Source organism: Pipistrellus hanaki (assembly GCF_964339955.1).
Source record: "Pipistrellus hanaki genome assembly, chromosome: 7".
Taxonomy (NCBI): Eukaryota; Metazoa; Chordata; class Mammalia; order Chiroptera; family Vespertilionidae; genus Pipistrellus; species Pipistrellus hanaki.
In genome coordinates, this window is record NC_140509.1 from 1,999,524 (window position 1) to 2,013,057 (window position 13,534).

Genomic DNA, 13,534 nt, shown 5'->3' on the forward strand with positions numbered 1-13,534 from the left:
CATCAACCAGCTGCCTCCTGCACACCCCCACCGGGGATGTGCCCACAACCAATGTACATGCCCTTGGCCGGAATCGAACCTGGGACCTTTCAGTCCGCAGACCGACGCTCTACCACTGAGCCAAACCGGTTTTGGCTTGTTTATCGTTTCAAAGAGCCAGCTCTTGGTTTTATTAATCTTTTGTGTTTTGTTTTGTCTCAATGTCATTTCATGCTTGTGATCTGAGATGATGCTTGATATGATTTCAATCTTCTTAAATTTGTAGAGACTTAGTCTGTGTCCTAACATGTGGTCTCTCTTTGGATGTCCAATGTTCACTTGAGAAGAATGTATATTTCGTAGCTTTGAGGTGAAATGTTCTGAAGATGCCAATTAGTTCCATCTAACCTAGTGAGTTATTTAGGATTGATGTTTCTTTGTTGATTTTTGTCTAGAACATTTATCCAGTGATATCAATGGGGTATTATAGTTTCCTATTATGATTGTATTACTGTCAATCTCTCATTTGATATCCTCCAGAACTTTTTATTTTTAATGTATTTGGGTACTCCTATATTGAGTATATATATATGTTTACCAGGGGTATATCCTCTTGTTGTATTGATTCCTTTAGTATTATGAAGTGGACTTAATTATGTCTTGTTATGGCCTTCACACTGAAGTCTATTTTGTCAGATATATATATTTCTACCTCAGCTTTGTTTTCATTTCCATTTGCCTGGAAATTTTTTTCATCCTTCACTTTCAGTTAGTGTGAGTCCTTTGTTCTGAGGTGGATCTTTTGTAAACAGTATATATATATGGCTCATGTTTTCTTATCCATTTAGCTACCTTATGCTTTTTGATTGGAGCATTTAATCCATTTACATTTAAGGCTATTATTGGTAGTTACTTGTCTGTTGCCATTTAATTCTTTATGTCTGTTTTCCTCCCTCTCTTTCTATTTCTTCTTACAACAGTCCCTTTAGCATTTCTCTTTTTTTTTTTAAATATATTTTATTGATTTTGTACAGAGAGGAAGGGAGAGAGATAGAGAGTTAGAAACATCAATGAGAGTCATCGATCAGCTGCCTCTTGCACACCCCCTACTGGGGATATGCTCGCAACCAAGGTACATGCCCTTGACCGGAATCGAACCCGGGACCTTTCAGTCCCCAAGCCGATGCTCTACCACTGAGCCAAACCGGTTTTGGCTCTTTTTCTTTTTTAAAAAAAATATATTTTATTGATTTTTTTTTTTTTAACAGAGACATAGAGAGCTAGAAACATTGCTGAGAGAGAAACATCAATCAGCTGCCTCCTGCACGCCTCCTACTGGGGATGTGCCCGCAACCAATGTACATGCCCTTGACTGGAATCAAACCTGGGACCTTCCAGTCCGCCAAACCGGTTTTGGCCCCCTTTTGCATTTCTTGCAGTGCTGGGTTGGTGGTAATAAACTCCTTTAGCCATTTTTTTTTTTTTGTGTGTGTGTGTATGTGTGTGTCTTTGAAGCACCTGATTTCACCTTCTATTTTGAATGATAGCCTTTCTGGGTAGAATAGTCTTGGGTTCAGTCCCTTGCTTTTCATTACTCTGTATACTTCATGCCACTCCCTTCTGGCATAATGTGTTTCTGTTGAGAAATCAGCTGTTAGTCTAATCGGAGATCCCTTGTAGATAACTTTCTATCTCTCTCTTGCAGCCTTTAAGATCCTTTCTTTTTCTTTATCTTTTACCATTTTAATTATAATGTGTGTTGGTGGGGGTCTTTTTGGGTTCATCTTGATTGGGACTCTCTGTGCTTCCTGGACTTGAGTTACTTCCCACTACTGCCCAAGGGAAGGTTTCTGGCATTATTTCTTCAAACAGGTTTTTCATTCCTTGCTCATCTTCTCCTTCTGACACCCCATTATATGAATGTTGCTTTGTTTCATGTTGTCCCAAAGCTCCTCTACACTCTCCTCCTGTTTTTTCTTTGTTTTTTCCAATTATTGCTCTGATTGGGTGTTTATTTCTTTCTTGTCTTCTAATTCACTGATTCAGCCCTCAGCTTCCTCTAGTCTACTGTTGAAACCTTCCAGGGTGTTCTTTATTGAAGCTATGTCAATCTTCATTTCCTCTGAATTCTTATTCATGTTGGTGTGTTTCTCATTCAGTTCCTTATAATTCTCATTGAATTGCTTGTTTTTCTAAGTCAGATGTTTGGAGCATCCTTATAACCATTACTTTGAATTCTTTTTTTTCCCCCCATACATAGTTATTACGATTTTTTTATTTACCATATTTATTTTTTAATAAATCTTTATTGTTCATATTATTACAAATGTTCCTCTTTCCCCCCCCCCTTCGTTGCTCCCCTCCACCAGGTTCCCACCCCACCATTGTCCTTTCCCCACCCCCCATTGTCCTCATCCATAGGTGCACAGTTTGTGTTCAGGCTCTTCCCACACCCCCATCTCCCCTTTTCCCCAAGAATCATCAGTTTACTCCCCTTCCATACCTCTGATTCTATTATATTCACCAGTTAATATTGTTCATCAGATTTTTTTTAATTCCCTTGGTTTTTAGATTCACTTGTTGATAGTTATGTATTTGTTGTTCATAATTTTTATCTTTATTTACTTTCTCTTCCAAAAGAACCCCCTTCAGCAATTCATATAATTCTGGTTTGGTGGTGATGAACTCCTTTAGCTTTTTTTTATTAGTGAAGCTCTTTATCTGGCCTTCGATTCTGAATGATAGCTTTGCTGGGTAGCTTATTTTTGGCTGTAGGTTCTTGCTATTCATCACCTTGAATATTTCTTGCCATTCCCATCTGGCCTGCATGGTTTCTGTTGAGAAATCAGCTGCTCTTGTTGATCCCTTATTATTTCTTGTTGATTCCTTATTAATTCTAGTTGATCCCTTTTCATATCCTCATAGGTCTTATCGACCTTTTCTAGGAAATTCTTGAAAAACCTTATAAGCATAGATTTGAACTCTATATCCATTCGTATAGGTGCTCCTTTATAGGTAACTACCTTCTTTGCTCTTGCTGCTTTTAATATTCTCTCTTTGTCTTTTGCTCTTGGAATTTTAATTATGATTTGTCTTGGTGTGGTCTTCTTTGGATTCCTTTTGTTTGGAGTTCTGGGCGCTTCCTGGACTTGTAAGTCTAATTCTTTCACCAAGTGGGAGAAGTTTTCTATCACTATTTCTTTCAGTATGTTTTCGATGTCTTGCTCTCTTTCATCTTCTGGGACCCCCATAATTCTGATGTTGGTTCGCTTGAAGTTGTCCCAGAGGTTTCTTACATTATCTTCAACTTTCTGGATTCTCTTGTCTTCTTGCTTCTGCGGAGGAGTATCCTCTGGCTCTTTATGTTCCAAATCTTTGACTTGATTCTTGCGATTTTCCATTCTGTTTTTAGGAATCTGTATAATATTTTTATTTCAGACAATGTATTCTTTATTTCTTGTTGATCCCTTATTATTTCTTGTTGATCCCTTATTATTTCTTGTTGATTCCTTATTAATTCTAGTTGATCCCTTTTCATATCCTCATAGGTCTTATCGACCTTTTCTAGGAAATTCTTGAAAAACCTTATAAGCATAGATTTGAACTCTATATCCATTCGCTTTTTGTCCTCCATTTCTTTCGTTTGTGATCTGTTTCCTTGTCTTGGCATTTTCGCAGCTTCCCTGAGTTGGTAGCCTTAAAAGTCTCTGTGTTCTTTTTTTTTTTTTTTTTAATATATATTTTATTGATTTTTTACAGAGAGGAAGGAAGAGGAATAGAGAGTTAGAAACATCGATGAGAGAGAGAAACAACCAACGTACATGCGCACAACCAAGGTACATGCCCTTGACCGGAATCGAACCTGGGACCTTTCAGTCCGCAGGCCGACACTCTACCCACTGAGCCAAACCGGTTTTGGCAAAAGTCTCTGTGTTCTGCTTGGATGTAATTTCAGGGTGGAGCCTACAGCCTTGGCTTCCCTCAGCCCTGCCCTATGCGGCTCCTGAGTCTCGGTGTTTCTCAGGGTCCTTCAGTACTTGCTGCAAGCACCTCTGAGAGAAAGGTGTCCTCGATTTTTGCCTGCTACCAAACAGTCTAGGCTCTCCCCCAATGAGCCTGGTATTGGTGTTCAGTTCAGTTGGAAGTGGAGTTGGAGGTGGCGTTCAGAGCAGACTGGAGCTTTTGTCTCCTTTCTGCCAGGGCAATCCCGCGGCACAGCCAACCATCCGTTCTCTGCGCGCAATGTGCACGGCTCCGGGGGCTCTGCCTTTCGCTGTTCCCCCGCGGTTCCGCCTTACAGCCCAGTCTCCCACTGTTTGAGCCTGGGTCCCTGGGGTCTGGCCTAGAACTGGGGTTCAGAGCAGTCGGAACTGGGGCTCAGCACAGTCCGGAGCTTTTATCTCCTTCCCGCTAGGGAATGCCAGCCAGGCACTCAGCCGCCCCTCCTCTCCAGCTCCGTCCTCTCTGCGCGCGCACTGTGTCTCCGTACCTTAGGCTTTTTCAGCTCCTCTGATTTTCCTTCTGGTTTTCTCTTTCCTTCTTGTTGTAGAATTTCCAGTCAGTCAACTTTCCTGTAGTTCTGGGTAATGTCCATTTTATATTTTAGTTGTATTTTATTGAAATTGTGTGCAACTGCTGTTAGGTGTTTACCTGTGCAGCCATCTTGGATTCTCCACTTTGAAATCTTTTTCTGACAAATTGTTTACCTCCATTTCATTTAGTTCATTTTCTTGTGATTGATCCTTTCCTTCTCTTGGAGATTGTTTGTCTCCCATTTTTACTGTCCCTCTGTATTTGTTTCTATATATGTATTATATTAGATCAAACTGCTATGCCACTCAGATTTGGGAGTGGGGGTGTCTTATGTAGGCAGGGTTTTGTGGGACTCATTGGTACAGTCTCTCACATCTCCTGAGCTGGATGTTCTAGGAAAGTCCCCTACTTGAGTTATTTGGGTTATCCTGTTGTAGTTGGGTCTTGAATGTTATTGTTTCATTCGTGGATGGAGTCTGCTCTCAGGTCATCTCACTATGTGGCTCACCCCTAACCTTGTCATGTGGCTATTGTGGAAGTGCTGACTGAAAGGAACAAAATACAAAACACGACACAGAAGAAACAAAAAAGAATGTACACAAGACCCCTATAGCACCAGCAAACATGCCCGCCAGGAAGGAGAGAATTAGGAAAGCGAAAAGAGAGCACAAATGATAGGAAAGAAGAAAGACAAAACATGGGGAGAAAACACAACATAAACAAACAAAAACCACACAAACAAAAAAATAAAAAAGGGGAGAGGAGTAAAAGGCAGAGCTCTGAGTCCCACCCCTCCCAAATGGACACCTGGGCCCATGCTCCACCTGATAGTTCATGATAACAGGATGTCTAATAAGAGAGGGCCTTGTGCTCTGTGGCTTGAACAGCTTGGCCTTATGTGTTTGTCCTCACCCTCCTCCTATGTTTGACTGTATGTTCTCACACATACGTGCGCACGCGCGCACACACACAGCTTGTGTTCCTTGGCAGTGCCTCCTGCCATCACAGGGTGCTTTCGTGGTGCACATGCAGAGGGCAGTGTCAGGACTTCCTCCGGGCTGTCGTCCTCCCCAGGCTGAGGTGCTGGGACATGCAGGTCCTCACTCAGCCACATGGAGAGTCACTGTGCTTGAGAAACCACGGGACACTGGCTGGGTGTTAGGTAGAACTGCCATATCTGGCAGCCTCTACCCCTCTGGGATTTCTGTGCTTCACTCACTGGGTCCTGCATAGTCACTTCCTGCCCAGGTCTTCCTGTCCCTGCACGCCTCGGATAGACCCAGCAGCTGCAGTGCTGTCCTCGGGAGGCTCTTGCTCTGGCCCACCTTGCTCTTTGGGTCCCCATCTCGCATTGAAAGCCAAATGAGCCGAAACCGTTTTGGCTCAGTGGATAGAGCGTCGGCCTGTGGACTGAATGGTCCCGGGTTCAATTCTGGTCAAGGGCATGTACATGTGTTGTGGGCACATCCCCAGTAGGGGGAGTGCAAGAGGCAGCTGATCGGTGATTCTCTCTCATCGATGTTTCTAACTCTCTACCCCTCTCTTCCTCTCTGTAAAAAATAAATAAAATATATATTTTTTAAAAAATCCAAATGAGTGGTCCGCAGGCGGAGCGTGCAGGAACAAGGAGCGGACAGCTGGGGCCACAGGGCAGACTACTGGGACACGGAACCATCCACTCCTTTCCTGTGGGAACTGCGTGAACGGCCTCAGTGGGCGCCATGGGCCTGGAGGCAGCAGGGATGGCCTGGCAGTCCGAGCAGCAGCTAAGGCCCCGCCCCGCCCCCAACACTCCCCGCCCACAATCCCCGCCCCACAGCCCACCCCGCCCACAGGCACCGGTCCGCCCCTGCCCCGCTCCCCGCCCCCCAGCCAGCCCCGCCCCCGCCCCGCCCCCAGCACACCCCGCCCACAGGCACCGGTCCGCCCCTGCCCCGCCCCCAGCCCCACCACGCCCTTCCCCCCCCTCCTGCCAAGTCCAGCCCTGCCACAGCACACCCCGCTAGGTTATCAGTGCTGGCGCCAGGCCCGGCCTCTGGTTGAGGTCGGAAACACCCCACATTTGGGAGACAAAGAAGGTAGAATCATAGAAATAGGGAGAGTTCCTCCATGTTGGGGCCCAGAATTTGAGACGTTTTCCTCCGGACCTGCACATAATGTAATTCCATCTAAGTGCTGCTTGGTTCTTCCCCGGTGTTCTGTGGGAGCAGGAAGCGGTTTTCAGAGAAGCTGCTGCAAAGGACCTTCGAGACTCCTCGCAGGGCCTCGCTTCATGTTGCCTTCTTTTCTGCCCTTTCTGGTCCTGAGGAAGGAAGCCCCCCACAATGCTGGTTTCTCCTGCTCCCTCCCTGCGTCTTCCATGCTCATGAGCTGAGCCTTCTCCAGATCCACGAGGCTGCTGATGGCAATATACACCTGGGGCCCCGCCATTGGCTAGGTGAGTGTTTTTAGGACAAGAAAAAGCACCTGGAGGGAAAATGAAGGTAGGCAAACCAGCCATGGGGGGACACGTGGATTCTGAGTATCAGCTCCTGTGACAACCACTTCTTCTTCAGAGACATTGGTGAGTGGGGTGGCGCCAAACAGATAGTTTTGCAGACAATGCACATCAGCCCAAGCCTGTCCAGACCATGGCCACCTGGAGGCGCCTGCTTTGGCCCATGGCACTGAGTTTGGGCCCAGTTCGCTGCTGGCTTACTCCCTACCAAGTGACAGACAGGAAAAGGTATTTTGAGCAATCAGTTTACTAACCCATAATGCCACTCCACTTATCTGAAAGTATAAATTAAACAAAACCTGGACCTCATTATAGACTATTAAAGAAATAAGCTGAAATATGTCATTTATTAGTCACTCATTTACATAACCAAACCCAAGTGCCTGCAGTGCATCAGATCAAGTCCGGGTCTCAGATCGCTGCTCCAGGAGCCGACATTTGCCATGTTTTTCCAATCCGTGCCCATCACCACTCCCAGAGCCTATGTAAGAAGTTTCACACTTAAATTTATTTTTACAACTTTATTGATATATCATTGGAATATAACACTGTGTATGTTTCAAGTGTACTTTGTGTTAATTTGAAGCCCTTCTATATTATAAAATAATTGTTATTACAGCATTAAGTGACCTGTCCATGCCATTTCTTTTACACAGTAGGAACATTTCAGGTCTATTCCTGTAACAACTTTCAAGTAGATAATACAGTAGCATTAGCTATAACTATGATGTACATTAGATCCCCAGAACTTGTTAATCTTACACCTGAAAGTTTGTACCTTTACCAATATCTCCCCTCTCCCTGCCCCGAATGCCTGCCCGAGGTAACTACCACCTTACCGTTTCTCAGACAGAATTCAGCTTTTCAGATTCCATTTATGAGTGATACCATACAGTCTTTGACTTTCTGACTTATTTCACTTACCATTATGCCCTCGGGCTCATTCACATTTTCCCAAGTGACAGGATTTCCTTTTTTCTCATAGCTCAACCACATTTCACTTTATAGGTCGATGAACTGTAGGCTGTTCCTATATGTTGGCTATTGTAAATTATGCCACAATTAACATCGGGGTGCAGATATCTATTTAATATTTTGTTTTTATTACCTTAGGATAAATACCCAAAAGTGGAATTGATAGATATGGAAGTTTTTTGTTTTGTTTTTTATTGAGAACTCTCCAGTTTTTCATAGTGCCTACACCATTTACATTCTGACTCATGAGGGTTTCCCTTTCTTCACATCCTTGCCTACACTTTTAAAAAATATATATATTTTATTGATTTTTTTACAGAGAGAAAGAGAGAGGGAACAGAGTCAGAAACATCGATGAGAGAGAATCACCGATTAGCTGCCTCCTGCACACCCCCCACCGGGGACGTGCCCACAACCGAGGTACATGCCCCTGACCGGAATCGAACCCGGGACCCTTCAGTCCGCAGGCTGATGCTCTATCCACTGAGCCAAACTGGTCTTGGCTGCCTACACTTCTTATCTCATCTTTTTTATGACAGTCATTCTAATCTGTGTGAGGTCAGACTTCTTTGTGGGTTTGATTTGCATTTCCAAGATGGTTAGTGCTATTGCATACCTTTTCATGTTTCTTTTTTTTTTTTTTTTAATATGTTTTATTGATTTTGTACAGAGAGGAAGGAAGAGAGATAGAGAGTCAGAAACATCGATGAGATTGGAGAATCCAAGATGGCTGCTCGGGTAGGCAACTAGCCGCAGCCGCACACAACAATTTTAATAAAATACAACTAAAATATAAAATGGACATTACCCAGAACTACAGGAAAGTCGACTGACTGGAAATCCTACAACAAGAAGCAAGGAGAAAACCAGAAGGAAGCACGGAGGAGCTGTAAAAGCCTAAGGTACGGAGACACGCGGCGCACGCGAAGAGGACGGAGCCGGAGAGGAGGGAGGCCGAGTGCCTGGCGGGCGTTCCCTAGCGGGAAGGAGATAAAACTCCGACTGTGCTGGGCCCCCAACTGCTCTGAACCCCAGTTCTAGGCCAGACCCCGGGGACTCAGGCTCAGCCATAGGGAGCTGGGCTGTAAGTCGGAAACCCGGGGTAGCGGAGAAAGGAGGTCCCGGAGGCGCACACACTGCCCCCAGAGAAGGGACGGTCGGCTGTGCCGCGGGATTGCCCTGACGGGAAGGAGACTGGGGCTCCAGACTGCTCTGAACGCCACCTCCAACTCCACTTCCAACTGAACTGAACCCCAATACCGGGCTCATTGGGGGAGAGCATAGACTGTTTGGCAGCAGGCGAAAATCGAGGGCACCTTTCTCTCAGAGGCGCCGGCAGCGAGCACTGAAGGACCCGCATAGGGCGGGGCTGACGGAAGCCAAAGCTGCAGGCTCCACCCTGAAACCCCGTCCCATCTGTAACTGCGAAATGCGACAACAAAATAGATCACAAACGAAAGAAATGGAGGACAAAAAGCGTCTGGATATAGAGTTCAAATCTACGCTTATAAGGTTTTTCAAGAATTTCCTAGAAAAGATGGATAAGGCCTATGAGGATATGAAAAGAGATCAACTAGAATTAATAAGGAGTCAACAAGAAATAATAAGGGATCAACAAGAAATAAAGAATACATTGTCTGAAATAAAAAATATTCTACAGAGTCTTAAAAACAGAATGGAAGATCGCAAGAATCAAGTCAAAGATTTGGAACATAAAGAGCCAGAAGACACTCCTCCACAGAAGCTAGAAGGCAAGAGAATCCAGAAAATTGAAGATAATGTAAGAAACCTCTGGTACAACTTCAAGCGAACCAACATCAGAATTATGGGGGTTCCAGAAGATGAGAGAGAGCAAGATATCGAAAACATACTGAAAGAAATAGTGACAGAAAACTTCCCCCACCTGGTGAAAGAATTTGACTTACAAGTCCAGGAAGCGTACAGAACTCCAAACAAAAGGAATCCAAAGAGGACCACACCGAGACACATCATTATTAAAATTCCAAGAGCAAAAGATAAAGAGAGAATACTAAAAGAAGCAAGAGCAAAGAAGGTAGTAACTTATAAAGGAGCACCTATACGATTGTCAGCTGACTTCTCAACAGAAACCATGCAGGCCACAAGGGAATGGCAAGAAATATTCAAGGTGATGAATAGCAAGAACCTACAGCCAAAAATAAGCTACCCAGCAAAGCTATCACTCAGAATCGAAGGCCAGATAAAGAGCTTCACTAATAAAAAAAAAGCTAAAGGAGTTCATCACCACCAAACCAGAATTATATGAATTGCTGAAGGGGGTTCTTTCAGAAGAGAAAGTAAACAAAGATAAAAATTATGAACAACAAATACGTAATTATCAACAAGTGAATCTAAAAACCAAGGAAATTAAAAAAATCTGATGAACAATATTAACTGTTGAATATAATAGAATCAGAGGTATGGAAGGGGAGTGAACTGACGATTCTTGGGGAAAAGGGGAGAGGGGGGCGTGGGAAGAGACTGAACATAAACTGTTCACCTATGGATGAGGACAATGGGGAGAGGGGAAAGGGCAGAGGGTGGGGTGGGAACCTGGTGGAGGAGAGCAATGGTGGGGGGGGGGGGGGGAAGGAACATTTGTAATAATATGAAAAATAAAAACTTATTAAAAAAAAAAAAAAGAAACATCGATGAGAGAGAGTCTTCGATCAGCTGCCTCTTGCACACCCCCTACTGGGGATATGCCCGCAACCAAGGTACATGCCCTTGACCGGAATCGAACCCGGGACCCTTCAGTCCCCAAGCCGACGCTCTATCCATTGAGCCAAACCGGTCCCGGCTACCTTTTCATGTTTCTGTTGGCCATTAGTGTTTTCTTCCTCTGCCCTTTTTTTTTTTTTTTTTTTTTTTTGAGAACAAATCCATTTTATTTATTTTCATTAAGTTTAAATCCTTGAGGGGTACAGCATTACTCGGATTCTGTGTCCAATAGCCTTAGCAGGAAGGTTGCTTCGGAATTTGGCACGAACCATTCCACTGTTTCCATGAGCGGGAGTTACCTCCCCCCAGATTACTCTGGTTTTGTTTGGTTTGCCCCCAGGAGTCACTGTGTTGTTCTTTGCTTTGTACACATAAGCACATCTCTTGCCCAGATAGAATTCTGTTTCATCTCGAGCATAAACACCTTCAATTTTAAGAAGTGCTGTGTGCTCCCTCTGGTTCCGGAGACCCCGCTTATAGCCAGCGAAAATGGCCTTGGACCACAGCCTTCCAGACATATTTGTCCTTATAGAAGTCCTGTTCCCAGCAGGCCCCTAAAGTTCAGCAGCAGCGGTGCTCCCACTCACCTCCGCAGGGTCCAAGATGGTGGAGTTCCTCTGCCCATTTTTAATCAGGTTGTTTTGTGATTGTTTTTGTTTTGTTATTGGGTTATATTAGTTCTTTACCTATTCCAGGTATTAGCCCTGTATCAGATAAAAGATTTGCAAAGCCTTTTCTCCCATTCTATATAATGCCGTTTCCTTTTGTTACTAGTTTGGCTGTACTGAAGACTTAGTTTGATGTCATGCCCCTTAGTTTTACTTTTGTTGCTTGTTTCTGGTGTCACAGTGAGGAAGTCACTACCAAGGCAGCTGTCAGGGGGCTCATTTCCTGTTCTCTCCTTGGGACTATATGGTGTCAGGTCTTACCTTTAAACCTCTAACCCACTTTGGTTCCATTTTGTGAGAAATGTTAGTAACCCTCTTATGCCTATGTTTATCCAGTTTTCCAACACCATTAACTGAAGAGATTATCCTTTTGCCCTTTGAATGTTCTTGGCTCCCTTGTCAATTAGTTGACTATATATGTGACAGTTTATTTCTGAGTTCTGCTCTACTGGTTTACGTATCCATTTTTAGGCCAGTATGGTACTATTTTGAATCTATAACTTCCTATATAATAAAAACCTAATATGCTAAGTGTCTGGTAAACCAGTTGGCCATTCAACCAATCAAAGCGTAATATGCTAATGATATGCTAAGGCTACTCAACTGCTTGCTATGATGTACACTGACCACCAAGGGGCAACTAGTCACTATGACGTGTACTAACCACCAGGGGCAGACACTCCACCCTGGAGGTTAGCTTGCTGCTGGGGTCTGGCCAATTGGGACTGAGCGAGACAAGCTGGACATGCCCTGGAGCCCTCCTGAAGTCCCTCCCCAGCTGACCAACCTCCCGTGTCCCTCCCCAATCCCAATCATGCACTGGTGGGGTCCCTTAGCTTGGCCTGCATCCTCTCGCAATCCATGACCCCTTGGGGGGATGTTGGAGAGGTTTTGGCCTGATCCCACAGGTCAGGCCGAGGGACCCCACTGGTGCACGAATTTGTGCACCGGGCCTCTAGCCTATATAATAAAAGCCGAAGCAACAGTTACAGTGGAACAACTGGTCACTATGATGTGCACTGAGAGGGCAGACACTCAACACAGTAACCGCCCCCTGGTGGTCAGTATGCTCCACAGAGGTAGCACCACTCAGCCAGAAGCTGGGCTCACAGCTGGTGAGCATAGCTGTCACAGCAAGAGTTTCTCCTGACTCTGCAGCAGCAGGCACAGCAGGCCGGGAGAGCGTGAGCAGCGCCCGGCCCTGGTTCGGGCTCCTTCCTGGCTGCCTGCCTCTTAGCTCACTGCTACATCCACTGAGGGTCCAGGAGCACAAGGGGGCGCAGGTTGGGCTGGGGACTCCCCCACCCCCAGTGCACAAACTTCGTGCACCAGGCCTCTAGTTGTAGCATAATTTGAAATCAGAAAATGTGATGCCTCTCACTTTGTGCTTTATCAGAAGTGCTTTGATTACTTAGTTCTTTTGTGGTACCATACAGATTTTAAGATTTTTCCCCCCGTTTCTGTGGAAAATGCTATTGGAATTTTGAAAGGGATTCCATTGATTATACATGGGTTTAAATACTATGGACATTTTACTTATTTTAAATCTTTATTATTGAGAATATTACAGATGCTCCCACTTTCCTCCTATTGCCCCCTCCCCTATCCAATTCCCACCCTGCCCTGCCCAAGGCCTTCACCACCCTTTTGTCTGTATCCATAGGTAAGATATTGGTTAATCTCTTCCTACCTTCCCACCCACCTTTTCTCTGAGATTCATCAGTCTTGTTCCATGGTTCCATGCCTCTGGTTCTTCTTAATTCTTAATTCTCACTCAAGGACATTTTTCCATTGATATTTCAAAGAGAATCGGAGAAAGATAAAGAGAAATATTGATGCGAGAAAAACACACCGTCTCCTGCATGTGCCCTGAACAGGGCCCAGGCCAGAGAGGAGCCTGCAACTGAGGTACGAGCCCTTCACTGGAACTGAACCTAAGACCCTTTGGTCCACAGGCCAGTGCTCAATCCACTGAACCAAACCAGCTAGAGCTGGTTCTATTTTATTAATCACTTTATTTTGTTCTTAGATTTCTTATTCTTTTAATTTTTAGATTCAATAGCTCAGAGATATGTATTTATTGCCATTTTATTGTTCATAATTCTTCTCCTTCCTCTTCTTAAAGAATATCATCCAACATTTC

The 13,534-nt window shown here is 44.6% G+C and overlaps 1 protein-coding gene across 1 annotated transcript; it reads right to left on the reverse strand.

Annotated features, from left to right (window-relative positions):
- Positions 1-10,878: 10,878 nt before the first annotated feature.
- On the reverse strand, positions 10,879-11,339 carry LOC311626104 (large ribosomal subunit protein eL33-like). The gene has a single exon (XM_084890988.1). The coding sequence runs from the start codon at positions 11,239-11,241 to the stop codon at positions 10,909-10,911; it is 333 nt and encodes a 110-aa protein (XP_084747114.1). The 5' UTR covers positions 11,242-11,339; the 3' UTR covers positions 10,879-10,908.
- Positions 11,340-13,534: the final 2,195 nt, after the last annotated feature.

Coding starts and splice junctions, on each gene's coding strand:
- LOC311626104 (XM_084890988.1), bottom strand. CDS start 11,241: ATGTCTGGAAGGCTGTGGTCCAAGGCCATTTTCGCTGGCTATAAGCGG.